The sequence below is a fragment of the Herpailurus yagouaroundi genome, unplaced genomic scaffold, assembly GCF_014898765.1.
Source record: "Herpailurus yagouaroundi ecotype Mexico unplaced genomic scaffold, PumYag 28, whole genome shotgun sequence".
In the NCBI taxonomy this organism is placed as follows: domain Eukaryota; kingdom Metazoa; phylum Chordata; class Mammalia; order Carnivora; family Felidae; genus Herpailurus; species Herpailurus yagouaroundi.
In genome coordinates, this window is record NW_024412376.1 from 41253178 (window position 1) to 41279572 (window position 26395).

The 26395-nt window shown below is 39.2% G+C and overlaps 1 protein-coding gene across 2 annotated transcripts in view; it reads left to right on the forward strand.

Moving 5' to 3' along the window:
* The window catches only part of NR3C2 (nuclear receptor subfamily 3 group C member 2), a 356521-nt gene that overhangs the window by 166865 nt on the left and 163261 nt on the right, over positions 1–26395 (forward strand). Inside the window, exon 3 of one of the 2 annotated variants that reach the window (XM_040472694.1) lies at positions 9970–10121. In XM_040472694.1, coding sequence (XP_040328628.1) covers positions 9970–10121 — 152 coding nt within the window. The remainder of the gene's footprint in view (positions 1–9969; positions 10122–26395) is intronic. The other variant, XM_040472701.1, reaches the window with a different exon arrangement.

A 26395-nucleotide genomic window follows, 5' to 3' on the forward strand; every position in this document is an offset into this window, starting at 1 on the left:
TTCTTCTTCTTCTTCTTCTTCTTCTTCTTCTTCTTCTTCTTCTTCTTCTTCTTCTTCTTCTTCTTCTTTTGGTGCAGCTCACTTTTGAATTTTGATTTATTTTTAAACCATGGATGATTCTTACCATGTAATGACTTTAATATTTACCAATCTCCAGGTCTTATCTACCCTGCTCAATTTTAAACTTTGAGAGTAGAAGCCATTTGTTATCTTTGTATTCTCAAAAGGACTGTCACATAACTTGTATTTAGTAAAAGTCATTTGATTAAAATGATTCATTAATAATACAAAGGCCTATAATTATATTTGACTGTTTTCTTTGTTTTGTTAGAAAATACGTTTTAATCTTGATTAAGATATTTTTGCTTATTTTCCAAAAAATAGATGTTGCATATTTTGATCAAATGCTAATTTGTCTAGCTAGTTAAGGAGAAAAAGTTACTCAAATGCCCTCCTAACATAGATCCTTATTTTTAAAATGAAATTTGGGTCACCTGGCTAGCTCAGTCAGAAGAGCATGAGACTCTTGATCTCAGGGTTGTGAGTTTGAGCCCCACATTGGGTGTAGAAATTACTTAAAAAAAAAAAAAAAAAAAAAAAAAATAATATATATATATTTATATATATATATTTTAATGGAATTCTACATATCGTAGTGTGGGCTTCAGTTTGTTTTGATCCAAAATATTTTTTTTTCTTTGAGATCTGTGTCAAGATACTTTTTTGCTGTGCTAAAGCTATGCTTTCTTGATTATGATTTTAAGTCTTTTACTGGCAAATTTCTTTCACTTAAATGAAATTTAGAGTGTAGAAAATGCATACCTCTTTAAACAGAGCCACTCTAATATTATTAATGGTATAAACTATTATGAAAACAAATAAAAAAGTAAAGTGGAAAATACTAATCAGCCATGGCTGTGTTTTAAATTTTAATTTCCTAATCCAGGTATATCCTTGAATTTTCTGTATATAATTTTATTCATAATTTTTCATACAACTGAAGTTGTAAGATGGTATGCCAATTTTTAATTTTTATCTATGGTGCATTATGAATTGCGGCTTAAGAGGATAAACTCTATTTAGTGATGAATTATCCCCCCAAAACACTAATGATTTATTTATCAACAAAGATAAGACCATAAAGGAAAATATACCACAAGTCTCACTCCCAAATATTCCCCCTAAATAATAGGAAAACTAGGATGAGATAGCACAGGTTAAATATTGTGATTCAAAATATATGCTTATTGGAGCACCTGGGTGGCTCAGTAGGTTGAACATCCCACTCTTGATTTTGGCTCAGGTCATGATCCCAGAGTCATGGGATTAAGCTCCACATTGGGCTCCATTCCAAGTGTGGAGCCTTCTTAAGATTCTCTCTCTCTCCTCCTCTGCCCTTCTCCCCCTCTTGCCCTCTCACGCTTTCTCAACAACAAAATATGTTGTTGAGAACAATACAAAATATGTATTATATTTTTTTTATCAAAACAAAAGGAAATAGTCTACAAAAAGGGTTTTTCTTTTTGTTTTTTGCTTATTTTATGTGTTGGTGAAAATAGGATTTTAGTAAACAAGTTGGTAAAGGTTAATTTATACTCTTGAAATTTTTTTTTTGAGTGTTTTCCAGATTCTTACGTTTCTTAGATTTAGTGTTCTTTATATAAAAGAATATATATTTGAATCTCAGTGATTATTTATCCTAATGATCTAATGTGGCTGTTTCCAAGTTGCACATTACAGACATGAGAAATACTTAAATCCATATTCACACAAAACACTAACTGCAGTAAATAACACAACATAGCTATTGTAATACCACTATTTTATAGTATATTTGAAAAAAAATGTTTAGTGTTTATTTTTGAGAGAGAGAGAGAGAAACACAGTGTGAGCTGGGGAGGGCCAGAGAGGGAGGGAGATAGAGAATCAAAAGCAGGCTCCAGGCTCTGAGCTGTCCTACACAGAGCCCAATGCCAGGCTTGAACTCACAAACCACGAGATCATGACCTGAGCCAAAGTTGAATGCTTAACCGACTGAGCCACCCAGGCACCCCTGTAGTATAATTTTTAAAAACTTTCTTTTGCTGCTTACCAATGTTATGCCTGCTTATAGAAATTAAAAACAATACAGAAAAATATAATATAGAAAAGTGGAATTACCTGTAGATCCACTACTGTGGCAGTCACTGTTAAGAATTATAGATCCAACAGTAATACTGATTAATAATCACCAGAATTTAAATAACACTGAAGGTGCGTCCGTGTTCTTAGTGTGCTTACATATATGGAGTAATATAAGGTAGGAGCTTTGTTATTACTACTTTAAGGATGAGGAAACTGGCCCAGAAAGGTTAAGGAAAGCTGGTGTGGATCACTCCCTGTCTTTCCTATGAGTAGACTATCTTTTAATTTAATCGTTACTATATTATATACAAAAGTAGACTATAACGTACCAATACTGTCCTACTGTGAGATCCAAAACAGACCCTACCTTGCCAACCTGCTGTTTATCCCAATCTTATATATTTACAGCACTGCTGTCCAGTTATGCTACAAATCCTGTCACTGCTATCTGTGTAAAAACAAAAAGTCACTTCTCACAGTCTTTACTAATTAAAGCTTAATCTGTAGAAGCCATTGTCCTCTCCTAGCTGGATAATTACAGGAGTCTCCTTTGCTGTTTTCCCTGATCCCAACACCACCCCATCCTCTGGTCCATTCTCTATACAACAGTCACAATAAGATGTTTAAGTATTAATCAGATCACGTTACCCTCTTGCTGAAAACATGTCAATATTCACGTTATGTTGATGGCACTTAGAATAGTATCCTGACTCTTTACTATAGCCTTCCAGGCCTGTGTGGTCCATTTCCACCCTCTTTTTGGGCATCACATCCTATTGCCCATCTTCCCTTCTTCCTTGTTGCCTGAATTTGAGCCACAGTGCCCTCCTTTCTGTCTCTGGAAGGTGTCACGTTTATTCCTGTCTCAGGGACTTTGCACTTGTCTCTTTGTTTGGCATCTTCACAAAGCTAGCTACTTTGTCATTTCAGTCTCCCCAAAGATGTCTTCTCAGGCTACCTTTCTAAAGAACCCTATGCTCCACCACCCCATCCAATCTCAGTCTGTTACTTTCTTTCTAGCACTTATCACTTGCTAAAATTATTTGCTTACGTCTGTGTTGTCTACCTCTCTTATTACAGTAGAAATTCCACAAGAATAGGAACTTTCTCTTCCTCATCACAGTGGTGCCTATAGTAGGCCTTCAGTGAATCGCCTCATTAATGAATAATTTAAACGCACCAGCATGTTCAGATACAAGGATGCTTACTGAAGTATTGTTTGCATATTCCTCAAAATTCTCACCCTGCTCTAGATAGCTGACTGAATACTGGAATTGATTACACATGGAAAAAATGTTTTTAGTAGCTGCAGGTGATGGTAGAAGCATACAGCTGATTAAGTGGCAGTGCAAAAGATAGGTTTGTCAATTCATACTGAGTGAGTTTAAGAAATGAGACGGTATTTTCATACGAAGAGTTTCCTATCACTGAATAGTGGATCAGTCACCACTGTATTGTTATATAATTGTTATAAAGACGGTGAAGGGTAGTTTTACATGTGGTAATTCCTGGAACAATGTGGTCCATTACAGTTTCTCAGTGAGCTGGTTTCCTAGTCTTGTTTCTCCTATGGCTTCTTCCTAAACATCGAACCATTTCAGGGAAAAAGATAGCTCAATTGTTTTTGATGATTGGCTAATTTATCCCCTCCCAAATGTCACCAGAATTAAGGTCCACCTTGAACCTTTGGTTAATCTCTTCAGGCTCTTCACTGGGTCATTAGAATTACTATATTTGGCACAAAAATAGCTGCATCTCACTTGTGTTTCCCTAAAAGAGACACTGTCTTTACAAATGGAAATATAATTTTCACAGATTTCTGCTTTTATAATATTTTAACATTTGTATGAAATCCTATGAACTGCCTTTGTTGATTATAAACTTCTTTATGTGAACATTGTTTCTTTGATTACCAAGACCAAAAATGATCATTTTGGGTAGTTTTTTACGTCAATATTAAAATGTTCTTTAGGGGGTAAATTTTAACCAAAATCAGCATAGATACAATCGTGAAGATGTAACAAAGTTTTAAATGCTGTATGAATAGCTGTTCTAGAAAGAATAAGTTTTTACATACATATGCTTTTATCCTTGATCTAGATCAGAAAGTGGTTATTTGTGGTGTGTAATACATTGTCTTTAATTTGAGCTTGAAATTCGATTTGTATAAAACTTGATCAGGACAGGCCGTCCCATTTATCTTTTGTATCCATCTTTAACTTAAAAGGATTTCTTAAAAATAATCTTAGAGATTTTCTATTTAACCTTTTCGTGATGAGAATTATCATCTAAAGAGAGGTGGTTTTGCTGTGGTTTCTCGCTCGGAAATGACTGAGCTAGAACTAGAGCTGAGGCCCCCGGCTCGAGCCTCTCTCCCCGCCTTTGCCCCTGCATATTTGGCCCTACAGTGTGGGCCTCACATTCTGTGTAGGTGCTTAGTAAATAGATTATACTGTTGAATTTTGATCTACAGAATCACTGAGTAAACTTTGTATTTTCATAACACTCCGTGTCTAAGAAGTGAGTTCAAGGTCTGCCCCCCTGTCCTTCTCTCCCTGTCTCTCTCCTTCCCCTCCTCCTTCCCTACCCACCCCCCTTCTAAAATGTACTGATATATTGCTTAAAACTAGATATGTAACTTCCCAACACATGCCGTAGTTCAGTTTTAAAGATAACCACACGATAAGGTGTCAGTAGAGACTGGCATTTCCCTGACCCATCCACGCTCTGTGGCTTGTCTTCTGTGTTAATAATGCATATGTTTGTGAGACAGCTGGCTGAGCTTTTGAGAGAAGTCTGTGTTCCTGGATGTTTTTTTTCCCCCTGTGCAAAGCTAAATGAACCGCATGGGAATTGAACCTATAACCTTGGCCTCATTAATTTACCTTCTGTACAGTCGCCTTTTGGAAATTTATGTTCTACTGTAATGAGATTAAGAGTGCGATTTCATTCATTCAATAAATAGTAGCAACCATCCACTAATGGCAGCAGGGTGCACAGAGATGCACAGGACAAGATTTTTGCCCTCCAGGGATTAGGATAAGTGCACAGGTCACTAATGTGAGGCCCAAAGTGGTATCTGCTGAAAGGGGGAGGGGAGGGTAGCGCAGTGCTGGGGTGAATCGGGGGAGGGAAAGCGGTGCTTGCTGCTGGGAGAACACCAGGGCTCCTAAAGGATGGATGTGCTACGGGGAGTGTGAACAGGGGTGAGGAAGCAGGGTTGTGTCAGTGCCAGTGTCCGCACCGACAGGGAGGTCAGCGTCATGCGGCCTGCACGAGGCTGGGCATGTGAGAGGACCTGCAGGGGAAGGTTGAGAGGGGGGAAGACTGAGCTGTCCTACCGAGGTCATCATTCATGGTGGTGTTGGTGGGACGATGGAAGTAATGAAGTCAAGCTCTTAAATAGGAAAAATCATTTGTCAGCCAGTGTGGAAGGAATTGGGAGGAGAGGCTGGTGACAGGGAGGATGCCTGAGAAAGTGAGAGACAGGGACCTGAATCCCTGTTCACAGTAGCCGGTGAGGCCGAACGGCAGACCTGGTAACTGTTAGATTTGCCAGTTAGGAAGGAGTCCAGGGTTTGAACCTGGGAGGTTCACAGATGGCAGTACCCTTCCAGAAGTGCATGGAACACAGAGGCAGAGATGTTCTATAAAGGAAGTGAAAACAGGCCGTTGGACATGGGGGGAGTGGTTGGAGCCGGATGGGAAGATTTGGGAAGTCATTCACCAAGAGAGCTGTTTGAGCCGGGAGAGTCAATGAGATCATTAAGGGACAAAGTACAGAAATAAGGAAAAAGATGGCCAAGGGTCGAGCTCCGAAGAAAAGCTACATTGATGATCTAGAAAATGAGAAGGAGCCTGAAAAATAGAGGAGGCGTGTTAGGGAGAACAGGCTCAGTACAGTGTTACAGAAACCCAGGAGGCAGAGGGCTGCTGAGAGGCGTGTACAGGCAGATTTGCTCTAATGTCATTGAAAGATGGTAGTGAACAAGAGGGGAAAAGGGTTCGTGTTTGCTTTAGTTTTATAATGAAAAAGAAATGTTTTAATTTGAATTTCACAGTGCATCCTTTTTATGCTAGACTTTCTCTTCAACTTTTCTTAATTTGGTTCCACTACATACATCTCACTCTCAAGATAGTTAAAAACAAATCTCATTCCTTCATATAAGGACTGTGGGAGGACTTCAGAATTGACGACGGGATGGGTTTTATGGTGTCTGTTGCAACAATGCCAGTTATTCAAAATCAGTCATTTATTCAAGTGCTGACTGGGGTCCTGGTCTGCCCCAGGTACTAAATGGTCCAGGAACTGGGCACACGATCGTAAATAGCAGAAGAAAATCCTGACTCCTATTGAGTTTACTTTTTTGTGTGTCTGAGGAAGACAATAAACAGAGTACAGAGGTAAAGAGGACAATATATTCGATGGTAATGTGTTGTTCTGAGAGGAAAAATAAAGCAGAAAGGGGATAGAGGGTCCTAAGGAAGGAGGCATTTTCAGCAGTGTAGTCAGAGAGGCCAGACTGAGAAGGTGACATTTGGATGAAGCCTTGAAGGAGGTGGGCGGGACTCTGTAGATATCTAGGTGAGAGGGGAGAGCAAGTGCAAAGGTTCTGAGGTGGGAGCACACCTGGTGGTTTTGGGGGCCACTGAGGAGGCCAGTGTTGCTGAGTGGTATAGGCAAGCAAGAGAGGTTAGAGAAGTCTGGGAGGCCAGATTTGGCCCTGCGGTAACATGGATAACTGACTTTTCTTTTGAGTGTGAGGGAAAGCCCCTGGATGGTTTTGAGCAAAGGAGTGAATAAATATGATTCTGGCTGCAGAGGAAGGAAGGGGTGGCAAGGAAAAACAGGAAGATCACCTAGGAGGCTTTTGCAAATCCCTGGGAAGAGGTGTTGACAGCTGAAGCTAGTGGTACGAGAGGAGGTGTGTGAAGTGAGTAGAATCTGGATGTATTCTGAAGGCAGAGTAAATAGAATTTAGCAGATTGGATGCGTGGAGGGAGAGAGTAAAGAGTCAGAGATGAGTCCAAGTTGCTGTTTTAGTTTGCCAGGGCCATGGTAACAAAGTACCACAAACCGGGTGGCTTAAACAACAAAGATGTATTGTCTCACGGTCCTGAAGACCCAAAGTCCAAGGTTAACGTGGGAGCAGGATTGCTTCCTTCTGAAGGCTGTCAGGGAGAATCTGTTTCTTACCTGTCGCCAGCTTCTGGTGGTTTTCCGGCAATCTTTGATGTTAACTGGCTCGTGAAAGTGTCACTGCCTTTGCCTTCACATGGCATTCTCTGTGTGTGTCTGTGTCCTGATTTCCGCTTTTTAAGAAGGATGTGGGTCATGTTGGAATAGGGGTCCACCCTACTCTAGAATGCTCTCATCTTAACTAAGGTATCTGCTATGACTCTGTTCCCAAAAGAGATCACACTTGGAGGTTCTAGGGACTAGGACTTCAACATGGGAATTTTGGAGAAGACACAGCTCAGCCCGTAACAGTTGCCATTAACCGAGATGACAAAGTCTGTCTGTAGGAGGAGCAGGTTTGGGGCAGGGAGAAGATCAGCGAAGTTATGGACATGTTAAGTTTGAGGTGTACCTCAGACACTCAAGTGGGCATGTCAGGCAGGTGGATAAATGAGTCAGAAATTTCAGGAGGTGTCTGAGCTGGAGATAAATATTTGGAAGCCCTGGGCATATCCATGATGTTAAAGCTAAGAAACTAGACAAGATCACAGAGAGGATGGGTTTGACAAGAGGAGGAGGGTTATAAAAAGTGAAGTTAAGAGATTATTAAGTTTGGAGACCAAGACCAAGAAATGTGAAACACAAGTCCTACCTACGCTTGTAGTTGTGGAAAAGCAGCCACAGTTAACGACGATTGTAAGTTGCATTCTAATTGTTTATGAACTTTAAATATTTCCCTGTGAGGGGTAAGGGAGGTAAGAGGGTCGGACAGAGCATGGGTTGAGTTTCTCTGACATGCTGAAGAAGTTACTGGTGCTGAAATGGAATGTTTTGAATGCCATAAAGAAGTCAAAGGACACTAATAAAAATAATAAAGAGCACTTTTCTCGGAAGGAGAAACAACTTTGGAGAACATTGTTGCAGTCCTTGATTTAAGAAGTCATTTTCTAAAAAGTCAGTCATGCTGCAGTGCTCCAGCAGCTGAATACTTTGTTCCTTCTGTTTTTCGTGAGAGCATAGTGAAAACGTCTTAAAAAAAAAAAAAAAATTACCAGGACAGAATTAATCACGTTTTAGCTAATTTGGAAAACAGAGAAAGCATCACCGTGACATAACCATTCTAGTCTTCTAATGTGTTTTCTTTGAGTCTTTTCCACATGTTCCTGCTGTTTCACATGGAGACTGATGTCGTCGTGACAGCAAGGCGATGATGGTGACATACAACAGTTCTATTCAGAGTCTTCTGAACACATCCATCTGGCATTTCCCTGAGCCGTTGCACCTCTGCTTCCCCCACACCTTTTCTTTGTCCAGCTCTCATCCTGTTGTGCTTCCAGATTCAGTTCAGTGGTCACCTTTGGGGAAGTGCTTCCCTACTGGCAGAGTCCCACCCTTCCCAGTATGTGCCGCCATACTACCCCGCACCATAGCACTTACCGTAATTGTTCAGGTCCCCACTCACTGGAGGACAGAGACTGGGTTTGGGTATTTATTTCCTTAGTACCTTGCATAGGGCCTGTGGGTACATATTCAACAAATACATGTGGACTACAAATGAATAATGTCACCTTCTTTGCCTGTTCAGAATACGTCTGTCACTGAACTACGATGCCTTATTAGAATGTAAAATATTCTTGTTTAAATTAGCACAGTAATATAGAATGTATCACAGTATATATGAGAAGATTCCCCTTTAAAAGTATTCATAGAGGGGCACCTGGCACATGAATAAAAGTATTCGTAGAGGGGCACATAGAGGGGCACCTGGGTGGCTCAGTCAGTTAAATGTCCGTCCGACTTCAACTCAGGTGATGATCTCACGGTTCGTGAGTTTGAGCCCACATAGGGCTGACAGCTCAGAGCCTGGAGCCTGCTTTGGATTCTGTGTCTCCCTGTCTCTCTGTCCCTCCCCTCTTCGCACTGTCTCTCTTTCAAAAATAAATAAGCAATAAAAAATTTTTGTAAGTATTCATACAGATTTTTGTCTAAAGGGCTGAATTTTCCCCTAAAAACTGATGCCCTTCATTTTCTTACCAGAAAGATACCTGAGATATTCACCACATAATGGCTTTTGTTTTTCGAGTGTTGACTGTGTCCTTTTAGTAAGCAAAATGAAGTGATTTGAACATACCTATATAAGGTAACACGGAAAAATGCAGAAGCTTGGAGGGGTAGAATTGCTGGCAGTCAAGGCAAGAATTTTTACATTTTGATTAGTGGATTGTTTTGGAAATGGGAGAGTTTTTTATCTGGCATAATTGAGATATATAATGTGAGTCTGGGTGAAGAGAGTAAAGAAGTATTGTAATAGCTCTTTGATGCCAAAAATACTTCCATAATGACTCAGCTCAAGATTCTCCTCCTCCCTGCCCACCTAGAATGCAAATAATTTTTTTGGTCAACTTTCTCAAAAATAGCGGGGCCGGGGGGAGTATTTATGTGATTATTGTTTCTTGGTATTGAGAAAAGGCTTTGCTGCATAGAATTCTGGATAGCATTACTCCACTGATAGGGTTTTACCTTCATTTTCTAGGTCACATCTGTGACCAGTAAATACTGAATTCATTTATGAAACTGCGAGTATTGACAAAGTTTGAGCTAAGCTGTACAGCATATCAAATTTGCTATTGTAGCGTATTTATTTAAATCTTGATTTCTTTCCCCAGCTCTACTTTACGAAGTGTTTCTACTGGATCTTCAAGACCTTCCAAAATATGTTTGGTGTGTGGGGATGAGGCTTCAGGATGTCATTATGGGGTAGTAACCTGTGGCAGCTGCAAAGTATTCTTCAAAAGAGCAGTGGAAGGTAAATGTTCATGTGGGTGTTCCTTTTACACGTTTTCTTTCCTGCTGCATAGTTTGCGTGCATAGTTAACTCTAAATCACTACTGGGAAATAGATACAAAATACCTCTGAGGCAGTCTGTCAGTGATAAATAGTAGTAATGTCTTATCTAAAAACCACCTGGAGATTTTCCACTGAGTGCTGTTGAATGGGCAGCATTTGAAATTGGGAATTGAGATCTGTCAGAAAGAACTTTTTTGTTTTTATTGGTCTTTGTTTTTCAGTGAGACTTAGAAAAATAATTCTCCATAAACTTAATTTAAATGATGTGCAAGAGCATTTTTACTAGGCACACATAGAATGTGTCACGTCTTTTCTGTGTTTTTGTATAAATATATGTGTTTGTGGCAAATTGAAATTTTAATATCAGGATCGTGTCTGTGAGTTAAGTTGTGTTCCATACAGAATAATTGCATTGAACAGCTGCTTCAGATTCCAGGTCCCTGCTTCAGTCCTACCGTTGTTCTAACTGAAGGTTTCCAAACCAGTACACTAAATTAAACATTTGACTGAGATTCTCTAGGTATATTTAGGCTAGCTTTGCTTCTGTCCAAGTAATTGTACTTCCTGAGGAGAGGTAGTCTTTTAGATTGTGTTCTCCTTCCTCCGTCCTCACTTGTAAGCCATTAATTACCATCAGACTTAGATGGTTTTAGTAATATTGACTATATGATTGGCTGAAGTGTAGAAGTTTTGCTCTTCGTAGCAGCATTATTGCATCATTGATGCTTTTACGGAGGAGCTCAACACTAAGACTCCTGTAGGTTTATTTATCGGGCAGTTTTCTGGGGGATGAACTACTGCTTCAGAGACTTAAAGCACTTGAATGTTTCATCCTTGTTTTGCTGGTGACCACAAGAAGCTGGTGTCCTCAGTTCTGGATGGAAAAGCTGACCAACTCGTTATTTCTGTGCTTCTAGGATTGGTTTCGTGTTATTTAATTAATATTACATGATTTTACATTATTTACACTATTAATTATTTAATAGTCCCGAAACTCAGCATTGAATTGGTAATAGGAGTTCTGTATTTCTCAGAATATGGGCTCTTGGTTACAGGTGACAGAAAATCAACACAAACAGGCTTAAGCAGCAGTGGAAATTCATTGGCTCACATAACCGTAAAGCCCTGGTGTAGGCTTGGCTTCAAACAAGCCATGGTTGTAAACCAGGTGGTTAGAACTCCATTGCATTCTCTCCAGTGCTTGACTTTGCTCTGGCTCTGTTCTCATCCAGGTTCTCTCATGGTGATGAGATAACTACCAGGACCTCATTAAAAAGAAGTTCTCTGTTCCCAGCAGTTCTTAGAAAAGCTCCCAGTTAAATCTCCTCTAAGACTGCACTTGGCTCCCATGTTCCCCTCCAAACCAATTACAGTGACCTGGGAATGCAGTGATCTGACAGGCTAGTTCTGGCCAGAGTCAGCCAACTTAAACTACCTACACTAACAGTGGGGAAGAGCATTTCCTGTAGGAAACCATGGGTTCTGTTACCAGGAGATTGATTTCTGGAAAATAAATTTGTGCAGTACCGAGATCAATTTATTTTTTAAGACTTTCCTCACCCACCACTCCCCTCTTTCTATCCTTAACTATATGATTGGCTCAGTAGAAGATAAGATAATAAGGTAAAATTACCTTTGGTACCTTCCTAATGCCACTTTGTACCTTCCAATATAAGGACTCCCCTCTTAGGCTCACTAATTAGTGAACAAAGTAAGGCGATATATAACAATAAAGCAGTGTAGAGAGGGCATTTGGAATGGTACCCTCTGTGGTACCCTGCCTGTGCCTCAGCCTTCGTATCAGAACCCAAGTTGTGGCTGTTTTTGGAACCTGGACTTCTCTGCTTCTGAAGCAAATGGCTTTCCCAAAGGTTTTGCTTAGTTTTGTTGTTTTAAGTAGTTTCTATGGAAGTAGCTGAGGAAACAATTGTTTTTGTAACTGAGGTATAAATAAATATGGAAAAACCTTGATGTCTAGACATCCTTTTCTTCCATTGGAAATTTGATCGATAATAGATAATGAAACTTTATGAGCACTTTTTAAGACTTTTATTAATATAGCTTAGTCCTGGGGCGCCTGGGTGGCTCAGTCGGTTAAGCGTCCGACTTCTGCTCAGGTCATGATCTCAACGGTTCCTGAGTTCAAGCCCTGCATTGGGCTCTGTGCTGACAGCTCAGAGCCTGGAGCCTGCTTTGGATTCTGTCTCCCTCTCTCTCTCTCTGCTCTTACCCTCCTGACTGACTGACTCTCTCTCTCTCTCTCTCTCTCTCTCTCAAAAATAAAATAAACATTAAAAATTAAAAAAAATATAACGTAGTCCCTATTTTGGGGGGAATTCTGATTTGATTTGGCTTTATTTTTTTAATATGAAATTTATTGTCAAATTGGTTTCCATACAACACCCAGTGCTCATCCCAACAGGTGCCCTCTTCAATACCCATCACCCACCCTCCCCTCCCTCCCACCTGCCCATCCAGGAAGTAGCGACAGCTAACAAATTGATCAAAAACTACTTAAGCAATATAACGGAACAAGAATTTAGAATAATAGTCATAAAATTAATTGCTGGGTTGAAAAAAGCATAGAGGACAGCAGAGAATCTATTGCTACAGAGATCAAGGGACTAAGAAATAGTCACGAGGAGCTAAAAAATGCTATAAATGAGGTGCAAAATAAAATGGAGGCAGCCATAGCACAGATTGAAGAGGCAAAAGAGAGAATAGGTGAATTAGAAGATAAAATTATGGAAAAAGAGGAAACTGAGAAAAACATAAAAATTCAGGAGTATGAGGGGAGAATTAGAGAACTAAGTGGGAATTTTGATTTTAGAGCTCACCTGAGTGAAACCAGACCATAAATTTTGAAAATAAACTTGATCAGAGTGAGGACTTACTTGTTTTTATTTTGTATTTGTATTTCTTTACTGTTTTATCATGTGTGTATGAGAGAGAATATGTGAGAAGTTGGACTCTATTTGTATCAGAACTTTTTTGATTTAATAAAAATAAATTATTTTTATAATACTTTATAGTTGGAAGCACTAGTTTCATAAAATTATGGTATATGGATATATTATTCTTCCCCTTTTATAGATGAAGAAAGTTGGGATCAGACCGTTTATCAATCTATTCAGAATCATTAGACCAAACTTGGACCTGGATTAAAGTCTCAGGACTCCACACCTAGACCCAACCCAGCATCTCACAACTCTGAATCTCTCAGTCTACTTCTTTCATTTTCTATAATTTTCAAGCTCATGGAAACTCTACCCTATATGTCATTTGTTCATGCCTACTTGGTGATAATGGTGTGATGTAAGCATTGAGAAGACATAATTTGGTCTATATTATAGTGTATATAAAAATATATGATACATATATATCACACATAAATATATATAATACATAAATATATATATATACACACACTGTGTGTGTGTATAGATAGATAGATATCAGGCTTTCCCTGATAACCTTAAGCTCTTCCTTAGATTATAAAAGCAGAGAATTCAAGAACCAGTAGATAGAGGGAGCTGGGATAAGGGGAGTCAGGTAAGCTGAAAAGAGCTAACCACACCAAGCGCAGAACTGGAAGCATCCACTAGAGTGGAGGCAGGAAGAAAGATGGAACAGTCTGAGCTCTGAGTTTACTGGTTTAGGGCTTTATGCCCTAGAGCACTCCACTCTAAAGCTTGGTATAATAGTGTAGTAGTAACGGTGTAAGGAGCCTGCAAATCATTTGTTAAAAGTATAAATTATGGGGGCACCCGGGTGGCTCAGTTGGTTAAGCACCTGACTCTTGATCTCGGCTCAGGTCATCTCATGGTTCATGAGATTGATCCCCACATCAGGCTCTGCGCTGACAGTGCAGAGCCTGCTTGTGATTCTCTTTCTTTCTTTCTCTCTCTCTCTCTCCCTCTCCCTCCCTCCCTCCCTCCCATCCACACACTTTCTCAAAATAGGTAAATAAACTTAAAAAAAAACATTAAAAAATGTGTAAATTATGTTCTTTGTGTTCTGTTTAATGGGACATATATATGTGCTTATTTTTTTTATCTTAAACATTTAATATAAAAAAACTTAGAAGTCTCATCCAGAACAGCTTATTTTCCAATAATGTCAGTTAAGAGCCATATTATTGTATGTTACAAATGGAAGTTTATAATTTGTTTTTAAATTTGATTTGCTTATTTGCCTTGAAGTTTTGTCAAGACCTTTCTATCTTAAAAGGAAAAAGAATAAACATTTATATATTTATATTTTTTAAGTAGGGTTCTCCCTTGGTGGAAACTGGACTGGTTTTAGGGTCAGAGGATTTAGTTTTTTTTTTTTTTAATTAAAAGAATCTTTATTTATTTTTTTTTTCAATATATGAAATTTATTGTCAGATTGGTTTCCATACAACACCCAGTGCTCATCCCAAAAGGTGCCCTCCTCAATACCCATCACCCACCCTCCCCTCCCTCCCACCCCCCATCAACCCTCAGTTTGTTCTCAGTTTTTAACAGTCTCTTATGCTTTGGCTGTCTCCCACTGTAACCTCTTTCAGAGGATTTAGTTTTAATTTCTGGCTCTGTCACTCACTAGGTATGAGAGTAAGACATTATTTAATTTTTTTAATTGAAAAAAATTTTATAACATGTCATTATTTAATTTGCCTATATAATTTCTTTATATCTAAATAGGGAAAGTAATATTGCCCTACCTAATGCTAAGAAAAATAAAATGGAAACAAAATGTTTTTGCAGATTTTATAAATCATCAAGTGGCATCAAAATATTAGATTTATTCTGTAGAATCAAATGCTACAGTTCTCTGGTTAATGTCTTTAGAGAGAGGTTGTGTAAGTGGTACAATAATGTGGCACTTTTACGTTTTTGTTTTTTCTTCGTTAGGTTTTTATTTTTCCTGTAATACATTATTTTCTTCATAGAGCTCCCTTGGAGGTTGTAAGATTGTTCTAGCCTAGGAGTTTTCAAAGTTCTCAGAGGGCATGTGGGAGAAGTGGGCAGAGGGCCTGCCAGAATTTTCTGGAGAGGCTGTCCCACATGTTCCAACTCAGCCTAGACTGTTGATATTTACCCCATAATTGACCCTCTGTCACCCATGCAGGCAGTCTTGCCTTTGGAAGTTGCACAGTGAGAGAAAATATTAAGAGCCACCAACCTACTGGACCTTCAGCTCCTCTGTGAGATGTCTTTAGCGTGAGACAGTCTTATCTCCAGAACGGAGCAAGACTATAGATATAGAGTAGCCACCAAATAAATGTTTGAATGTACACATGAATGTTTACACGTGGCATGAGAGCAGTTGAGGTTAAGTGACTTCCCTGCAAATCAGGAAATTAGCAATGAAACCAGCGCAAGAGTTGGTGCAGGCTTTTGACCTTCTAATCTGCAACTTGTAATTCTAGTCTGAGTTTTTACTCTCTCTTTCCAACTGTAAATTGCCATTAGTTTCATCTCATGTGTATTTTATTTTGTGATCCCTCAGTGAACAGAGGCGACTACATTCACTACACTATTTTATAACCTAATTTCCTTTTTGGATACCCAGTGTACAAGCAGTGTCTGGAAGACACAGGTACCACAAATCACTGAAGAGGTACAAGGCTATGAAAGGACAGAGCTCATTATTATGTAAAGTCAACTGGATTTATATTTTTGCAAGCAGACCTGTTAGGCTAAAGAGTGCGTATCTTGGTAAGGTCAGCCAAATCATGTGATGTCAGTTTCCATACTTAGACATTTCCTTTTAAGTAAGAGACTTACAAACCTATTTCCTGAAACAAAATAACTTTAAGAGGTACAATTGCAGATTAATCAAAAGATTCCTCAAATAGGCAGAATTTTAAAGTAACCAAGCCTCTGAACATGTATTTCAGTCTTAACATATGTAGTTCACAGCATGTAGATTTGAAAATCTTTTTAGTTTATTCTTTGAAAAAAAATTTTTTAAATGTTTATTTTTGAGAGAGCATGAGTGGGGGAGGGGCAGAGAGAGAGAGTGAGAGAGAGAGAGAAAGAGAGACAGAGTCCGAAGCAAGCTCCAGGATCTGTCAGCATAGAGCCCGATGTGGGTCTTGAACTCACAGACTGCGAGATCGTGACCTCAGTCAAAGTCAGACGCTCAACCAACTGAGCCACCCAGGTACCCCTATACTTTATTCTTTGAGGTAACTGTTGTTAAGGAAATGTGATGGTTGGTTAATAGTTAATTTCCTTTGCTTTATAAAATTAATGATTAAACTGAACAGGTCCAGAGGAACTTGTCTCACTGTGTCATATACCCACATTAGCCCTATCACTGCAATGTGAGCAAGTGGGAGGTGCAGGGGGTGGGGATGGGCACAATACAGTTGCACCCCAAAATAGAGAACTTGAATTTAGTGGACACACACTATTCAGGGTGGCATTATATAATAATTGAAATATAGGTATTCCCTTATAACTTGAAATATAAAATTAAGGAAATGATAATGCAAGGAAATAACATATATTTATTAGATGTCTTCAGTTCATGCTACGATACAGCCCTCAGTGTCTCCATGAGCCATGTACAGGGAGCTAAAGAACATCAAAGTCCATTGTCACTTACAGAACTGCTGAGTCAGAGATAGGAAACCAAGGACTGTTCTGGCTTACAGTTTTCTCATAAAACTCTTTACCAGATGTTAGGAAATGGATAACCTGGATCTTTCTACTCACTTATTTTAAGAGCTTAAATAAATATCTATTTAGTAGATTATATCTACGGTTTTTATGAACCCTCCCTTCCTCCTTGTATAATCATAAGGCTTTAGTGTTAATTGCACGTTTGCCCAGATTTTTTGTAGCCCTTGAGTTAGTTGCTATGGGAACATGCAAAGCCATGACATTTAGGCTAACCTGGAAGGTCAGGGAAGGCTTCTTAAAGAATTGACCCCCAAACTGAATCTTGAAAGATTAAAATTGGCCATGGTGAGGAGGAATAAGGATAGTCTGTCTGCACAGGGCACCAGAAGCAATTTTGTGTTAACCATTTTGAAAATTGAGATGTGAGTAGAAGGTGAAGCTAAGTGTGCAGATTGGGTCCAGGTCTTGGACTGTTAGGCAGGGCCTGAACTTATCCTTGGGCAAAACAGAACCTCTGGATGTTTTCAGCAGAATGGCAGGCTCAGTTTTGCATTTAATATCTGGATTTAGGGTGGTATGCTTATTTAAAGAGTTCTGGTGGCTGTTTTAAATCACTTTGGTAAGAGATGTCCAGGGAAAGAACTAGACCATCAGTGTTAGGCATTGAGAGGGGAGGGGTAGTTAACGAGACTATCTGGGAAGGAACATTAGCAGTTCTATATTGGAGGTAAAGAAGCAAAGATCTAAGATGATTCCCTAGGCTCAGCTGCTGATATTAGTAACACTGGAGAGGGAGTTTATTTATTTGATATCTACTAAATGCCAGACACCATTCGAGGCATACCTAGACATCTTGAATGAAGGGACATCTGAAATGAACAAAGATCCCTGCCCTGGTGGAGCATACATTCCAGTGAGAGGTGGTGGGGAGATTAGACACAATAAATGAGTTATTTATGTAGCACATGAAAAAAAAAACGGGGGGGGGGAAGGGGCATTGCCAGGATAAAGGAGATTGGAATGAGGTTCGATTTAGGACATTGAGTTTGAAATGTCTATAGGACATTCAGGTGTGCCTAACAGAAAGTTGGAGATGAGATGCAGAAGGTTGGGGAACAAGGTAGGATTGAAAATAAAGATTTTGGAGTCATCATCCATGAAAATAGATGCATTTGCCCAAGAAATGGGTGTTTAGACAAAGAATGTGCCATGGTTAGAACCTTACAGAATATGAATGTAGGACATCATGTGCGTGTGTGTGTGTGTGTGTGTGTGTGTGCGTGTGTGTTATACATGTATGAGTAATTTTTTCTCTAAATTGCACACAGAAAGCCCCAGTTAACTTGGTCTCTGTTTATTCCAAGTTTAGCTACACATCAGACATTTTTGCATATGTGGAATTTTCAATCCCAGTTTTTGTTTTTTATTCATCATTAAGCCTTGACTATTATTGAATCTCAGTCCAGAGCTCACAACTAAACATGATGTAAAGGGGATTTGATTTGTTAACCAGTGCAGAGATGATGCCAAACATGTAGCAGGTGCTCAAGCAACATTTGCTGGTTGACTACTTGATAACTATTTATTTGTTTGTTTTTTTATGTTTTTTATTTATTTTTGAGACAGAGAGAGACAGAGCATGAGGAGGGGAGGGGCAGAGAGGGAGACAGAATCTGAAGCGGGCTCCAGGCTCCGAGCTGTCAGCACAGAGCCTGATGTGGGGCTTGAACTCACAAACTGTGAGACCTTGACCTGAGCTGAAGTTGGACAGCCAATCGACCGAGCCACCCAGGCGCTCCTGATAACTATTTAAATCATATAATAATATAATATAAGTATGTATATATGTGTTTTATATATATATATATAGATATAGATATATAGATATATAGATATGGTATATATATGATTCACCCTTATTTCTGTCACTGTTTCTCTGAAGGAGAAGGAATTTATTAGAAACTGATTTCAAGTAAAGACATGGACAGGTGGGCCAAAAGTTAATTCACATTATCCAAGGAGAGCTTCTTGTAACTTAAAATTTAAGTTAAGGTGTACTTTACATAGCAAATTTGTAAAGTATAAATTAGAAGCCCAGTAATTTTCAAATGTTGATGTGTTTGTTTGCCACCCATCTTGTTTGAGAAAAACATCCAAAGGAACAGAAAACTTTATATAAGTTAAAATGAAATTTAAAATAAGAGATGAAAAACACGACAAAGGGAAGATAAGAGCAAGAAAGGGAAAAATAGAGCCAGGAATGGGGATAATACAGAGAATATATGCCCTGAGGCCTTTGTAGAGACTGGCCACTTATTTGGCTCTTGGCTTTACAATAGGCAACCCAAAGGCAACAGTCAGTCACCTCACCCAGGATGTTCTTCAAAACTGGTTTAGAGGATTGCCTGTTTATAAGAAAATTTTCCCGAACATTGGTTTCAATTTTTTTTAGTGTTTATTTTTGAGAGAAAGAGATACAGAGTGTGAGCGGGGGGAGGGGCAGAGAGAGAGGTAGACACAGAATCCAAAGCAAGCTCCAGGTTCTGAGCTGTCAGAACAGAGCCCAACACAGGGCTTCATCAACTCACAAGCTGTGAGATCATGACCTGAGCCGAAGTCCGGCGCTTAACTGGCTGAGCCACCCAGGCACCCCAACGAGCATTGGTTTTAATGTGTCTGTTCCTTCCACACAAATTATAATCTGAAATTTAAAAAGTAACTCTCATTTTTGCTGTTAATGGAGTGGTTTGGTTTATTTTAAGGAGCAGTGCTTTAAAAAAAATGCTTTATTCTATCCCATCTACTCCTATAATATAGCTACCTTTTACTGAGCAGTTACTAGATGTTTATCCCATTTATTCCTAATTGTTTTTAATGTTTGTTTATTTTTGAGAGAGAGAGAGAGAGAGAGAGCAAGCAGAGGAGAGGCAGAGAGAGAGGGAGACACAGAATCCGAAGCAGGCTCCAGGCTCTGAGTTGTCAGCACAGAGCCTGACATGGGATTCGAACTCACAGACCATGAGATAATAACTTGAGCTGAAGTCAGACACTCAACCTACTGAGCCACCCAGGCACCCTTACCCCGTTTATTCTTCATGACAGCCTTCTTAAATCTGAAAGCTTGGTGAGTTTTGAAAGGTAGTATCTTTAAATCTGAACTCTAAGCAGTTGTGACAAAGAAAACACTGAATGTATTTTAACTAGCCTTTTTGGTATGGTCCTTGAATTTTTAAAACTAAGAGCAGTCATAGTAAATATTTGAGTACTTATTTTGTGCTCATTATGCTAATAATTTTATTGTATATTCTCGTTTTAATCCTCATAATAACCCTATGAAATAGGTATGATAATTATCTGCCCTCATGTTAGATATCTGCCATCTGAGACATGTGAGAAGTGAGTGAGTAGTCCAAGATCGCTCAGACTGAAGGAAGTGGGATTGGAACTCAGGAAGTCCAGGCATTTTGACTCTGTGTACTTAATACATAAACTATACTGCCTCTCACAAGAGTTACAAAGATCCCAACTATTTTTACCCACCAAAAAGTAGGGCAACATCTCTGGCTTCAGAACACTTATGAAGAGCACATTATAATTTAACAGTTATCTCGCTATACTCTAAATAATTAACTCCTAGCCATTTCAAGTTGAAACTCTAATTTGAATTTCTGTTGCCCTGATGGGAAAGAAATTGGGTAGTCTCTATTTTTTTCTTAAGGAATGATCTCCATACTTAAAAAAAAAAGTCACCATTACCATCCTGAAGTACCTCTTTAACATCTTGATATTAATCTAAAGCTTTATTTAAAAATTTTATCTTCCTGTGTTTCATTTCCTGTGTGTGATAAAAATTAGATGTAGCCTATCAGGTTCAGAGAATCATTGTGAGAATGGCCTTCCTCATACAAGGCTGAAAGCTACTAATTCCTCAGGTCTTGTTGTCTTCTTTATGCCTAGTGGCTCAGAACCATACCCAAACGCCATAGGACACAGAGCTGCTGTCACAGAACTTGCACTCACGGTGTAATCAGGATCATACAACTTACTTGATGTGATACTTTGACACCGGAAATATGAAAATTGCTAAATTGAGTGCAGTCAAATGCCAAAATAGCGTCCTGGAAGGATGGGGAGTATGAGGAGGCGTTTAGGCATTAAGGAGAAGTGGGCAGAGGAGGAACAGGAAGGTGGAGCCTGAACTTGAGCCTGCTTGCTTGCACAGGCCCAGATCAGGGGACAGCCTGGCCAGAGCAGGCAACTGAACAAAGACACAAGGGCCGCATTACGTAAGGCCCTCAAATTGGAATGAGAAATCGCAGCCCTTCTCCTAAATACATCAAGTCTTTTAATAAGTTCTTCACAGTGGAAAAAAATCAGTGCAGTGGCCCAGGCAGTTTTGTCCCTTGGTGTGGTACAGTGGCTTATGGCAGGTGCCCTCTAGAGGATGGATGACAACTGAGATGGGATTGTGGATGACAGAGTAGAAAGCACTTAATTTGGGACAGCATTGGTGCCCTTGAGCAAAAGGCCTGATTTGAGTGGTGACAGGGGAGAATTGGCAGGAGCCGATGGTGGATTAGTTTGGGGAAGGAGGTCAGAGACTGGAGAAGGAAACACTTTATGAACAGAGACGATGAACATTGGGGTGCCTGTGCCTCTTCGAATCAGCAATTTTGTATCGTTTGGATAAATTGCTAGTATGCAATTGCTGGGTTGTAGGGTAGTTCTATTTTTTAATTTTTCGAGGAACCTCCATGCTGTTTTCCAGAGTGGCTGCACCAATTTGCATTCCCACCAACAATGCAAAAGAGACCCCCTTCCTCCGCATCCTCACCAACACCTGATGTTTCCTGTGCTGTTAATTTCAGCCATTCTGACCGGGGTGAGGTGGTGTCTCATTGTGGTTTTGATTTGTATTTCCATGCTGATGAGTGATAGTGATAAAAAAGAATGAAATCTTGCCATTTGCAACAACGTGGATGGAGCTAGAGTGTATTATGCTAAGCAAAATAGTTTGGCAGAGTGATACAAATATCATATGATTTCACTCAAGTGGAATTTGAGAAACTCTACAGATGAACATAGGGGAAGGGAAGGAAAAATAAGATAAAAGCAGAGAGGGAGACAAACTGTAAGAGACTTAAATACAGAGGAGAAAATGAGAGTTGCTGGAGAGGAGGTGGGTGGGGAGATGGATGGGTTGTCCCATCCATAAATGGGTTATGGATCTTATGGATAAATGGGTTATGGACATTAAAGAAGGCACTTGTTGGGATGAGCACTGGGTGACATATGTAAGAGATGAATCACTGGGTTCTACTCCTGAAGCGAAGACTACACTGTATGTTAACTAACTTGAATTGAAAAAAAAAAAAAAATAGACATGATGGATAAGTGGAGTTGAGAACTGGTGAATCTGTGGCAATCAGTTCTCCAAAAGGGATAAAGCAGTCCAGGTAAATAGGAATGGAAAAGCAGAGACAAAATTCTGAAAAAGTTCCCTTTCTACCTGGAAATATTTTCTTGAAATGTTTAAAACAAACGGCATAGTTAAGTATTAAGCATGTTGGCAGACGGCCTTAGTTTTAGGTAGTCGATGTCAGTGGCTGCTCTGGATGTTTGGTGCAGTGTGTGGGAAGCTACACAATGAAGTTGAAAGGCTGGCGAAGGTGTTGGGCCCACAGCACCTATGGAGCAGGCTCACTGGCTGTAGTGATCACTGGGGGGACTTGTGCTGTTGTTACTTCTCATAGTAGAGGTACTAAATGATGATTTCAACAGCTTAGGGCCCCATAGGGAGCCACAAATACATGAAGCTATTTATGGTTGAGAAGGCAGAAAAATTCTGTAGCAAATAAAAAGATGCCAGTGTTTCAAGTCCCTAAAACTTTTCCTGTTTTTGCTCTTTAAAGACAGACCTATCTAGTGTAGTGATTTTTTCCCTTTTCACCTTATTCCTTGGTATCTGTTCACTGCCCATGCTGACTTCGTAGGTGGGAAACAGAGAGAGGCCGATAATGATTTTTCTAGAGACAAGCGGACAGGTGTAGCACATACACACTTCCAGAGCTCTGCCCCACCTCCCTTGATCACCCAGTGATTGCTGTTCCTCAGGCTAAGGAGCAAGGGAAACCCCGAATGTCAAGAAGAGGACTTCAGAACCACCTGGAATTGTCACAAAGCCCTCTGTGCACATGCACACATTCTCTCACACTCAACGCACCTCCTTCCAACATCATAGATCAAATCCACAACCGGAGAAGAGCAGATTGATGCTCCGGAATGGAGCTCACAGCTCTTCATGAGCAATGTAGATTGTTTCCATTTTGCCCTTGGGTTGGCCCCGTTTGAAGTTCTGCAATAAATGCTAGCTCTTGGAATTTGTTGACTATAAGGTTCCATTTACAAAGGCATCACCTTCCTGTATGTGCTGTGTTGCTAATTAACAGTGAACTTTTATACCTCACAGAGCAAAGAACAATCCCTAAGGGAAGAGTGAGAAATGTATTTTCTTTTTACAGGTAGAAGACTAAAGCCTCCATTAAATCACTGGCATTTGACAACCTAATACATGATTACAAAAATGTTTTGTTTACTTTTCTAAAGGTAAAACATGAAATAAAGCAAATGGAATAAAACAACAGATTAAAGGATATAAATCTAGAAAGGAATTGTAACTGTCAGCAAGAACTGAAGAGTCACTTCTAGCAAATTACCTGAGGAGTAGACAGGGTGAGGTTTTTAGGAAGTTCAATGTAAATTTTAAATTACATGTATCATTGTAGTATAGGTCAGGTGCATTAACTTATATTCTTTTATTTCAGTAGATCAAAACTATATAATTTGAAAACTAAAAGGGAGATATCTCCTCCTCCTCCCTTCTAATCCCTTCTTAAATTTGATTTTCTTCTCCAATTCAGGAGGAAGAACCTGGGCTTGAGTTCCCAAATTCACAACACCCTCTTCCAAGGCATCCTGATCACTTACCGATTTTTTAATTGTTGTCATCCCACAATTTGCACACTTACTGTGTGAGTCCTCTGGTAAGAGGTCGTATAATAAAACCTTACCAAGATAGGTTTTAAAGTCCATTTTTTAATGGAGAACGATAGAGCAGAAAGAGAATTAGCCTGGGGTCAGACAAGGTGGACTTGAGTCCAGAATGGTGCTACTCACTCTGACACTTTGAGCAGATAATTGAACATCTGTTTCCTCTTCTATAAACAAGAGAAATTAAATCTTGAAGTATCAGCCCTACCCATTCCTCAGAGTTAGGAAGATGAAACCGAGTACATGTATGTTTAAACTGCTTTAGAAACAATAAAGGCTCGCTTTACAAACATTACATTTAAAAAAGAATTTTCTCCTACTTAGGAAGCAATTTAATCAATATACTTTGGTTCACAATAAAATGCGGAATATGTAAACTGTAGCTACTTTATGTACATGTTAAATATTTGCTTTGAAGGAAAAACCAGTAAAAACTAAAGTGTCTATTACTTTAGGCAAGACTAGGAGTTTTGACCTCTTTGTCACTAGTTGAGGCAGATCTATATTGTTACGAGTATTGTATGCCAAAGGGCGGTGGTGGGGAAACCTTTGTGTTTAAGGTCAGGATTTAAATGTAATCCACCTGAATACAGAATCAGAGAACAAAGGATATTTCAACATCTTAACCATTTGCAAGATCCCAGCTACTTTTTACTTTTTTTTTTTTTTTATTAACCATACCAAGATTTCTAAAACATACTGCATTCTCTTACTCTCCCACTCTTGACAAATGACTTAATTGGAAAACCAGTGGAGAATTAGTCTAGGTTGATTATTTTTCATCTGGCCTACACCATAGCATTTTCCCAGTTGAAACAGGCTCAGCAATTTGATATTGCTAGCATTACATAAGTACTAATTGTTTTGTTTTTCACTATCTCATATGAACTAGAGTTGAATTCAGAAAAAAAAAAAAAGAATGGAGTACTGGTAGCCATTCATTAGAAATATTTTTTAAAAATTACTGTTTTTAAAGATGAATAGATGAAGAAATAGTTACAGAAAATGCCATTATTAAATGATACTAGATAAAAAAAAATTCCTTCAAACAACTTTCCCTCTCAATTTTTAAAATTAAATGTGCTTCTGACACATCTGATTAGGATTTAGATTTATTTGAAGAGCTTTAGTTGCTCTAATTGGTGATAGTTAAAATTCAAAATATTTATGTTATGTCTCCCAAATACTGAAATAGCTGACCTTTGCCTAATTGATTTAACCAGCATCTCACAGGACAGAGTTGTAATAGTGACTGAGGTCAGAAATCACTGAAATGTAGAAAGGTCCAAAGCTTGGAGAGCAGGTGAGGAGAGGGCAGGGCCAGAAGCAGGGACCCAACAGGGCCAGAGCCAATGAGGGATAACGCAGTCGTTGAAAATGGAAAGGAAAATGCCCCACCTGTGGCATAGTGTAGAGTCGGACCTCAACCCAGGCACCTTCATTCAATGCAGCAAACACTGTCGAGCGCTTACTATGCACTAGGCCCTGGGGGTGTGCTGCAGTCCAGTCCTATTAATGAAAAGACATGAGGATCCCAGATGCCACCTTTTATATCATTCTAAGCAGTGTTTTGTTCTGTTTTGGTTTTTTCCCCTCTAGATTTTGAAAATTACCTATAAAGCAAACTAGGGGCACCTGGGTGGCCCAGTGGGTTGAGCATCTGACTCTTGATGTCACCTTGGGTCGTGATCCCAGGGTCCTGGGGTTGAGTCCCATGTGTCAGTCTCCGTACTGAGCATGGAGCCTGCTTGGGATTATCTCTTTCTCCCTCTGTCCCTTCCCCCTCCCCCACACTCGTGTGTGCTTGCTCTCTCTTTCAAAAAAAGACAAAATAATGATGAGCCTTAGGAATTAACTTTGTCTTTCCCAGTGAAGCTGTACAAACTGTATAAAATTCAAATGGAACTAGTAAAGATTTCCTTTTTTTTACAAAGATTCTCACTGTTGAACTCCGTTTACTAAGCAGAAAATTGGGGTTTTCAAATACTGGTAGCTATTTAAGAGAGTAAGTTGTAATTTATAGTCATGATCCACAGGGAGAGGATGAGAACAAAATAGAAATTATTTTAGTATCAAAAATTAACCTCTATTGAGCCATTAACACATCTTTTGTAAAAACAAGTGAAACATTTAAAGCAATTTTAAATTATCTTAAAAAATCAAGCAAATTATCTTTACTATAGTGAGGGGGGCATGTCAGAAGTGTAACATAAAATACGGATTTTCTTTTTTTATTAGGTTTATTTATTTTTTTTTGAGAGAGAGCGTGCATGCGCATGCACGTGGGAGAGGGGCAGGCAGAGAAAGAGAGGAGAGAGAATCCCGATCAGGCTCCACAGTGCTAGCACAGGGCCCGATGCGGAGCTTGAAGTCACAAACTGCAAGATCATGACCTGAGCAGAAATCAACAAATTGACCAACTGAGCCACGCAGGCACCCCTGGGTGTTTTCATTTATGTAGAAAAATGGAGTAGACTTTCCTATTTTGTATTTACCATAACTTACCATTACATAAGTAGTAATTGTGCTTTTTTTTTTTTACCATCCAATATGACTTGATATTATAATTTTAAAAACAATA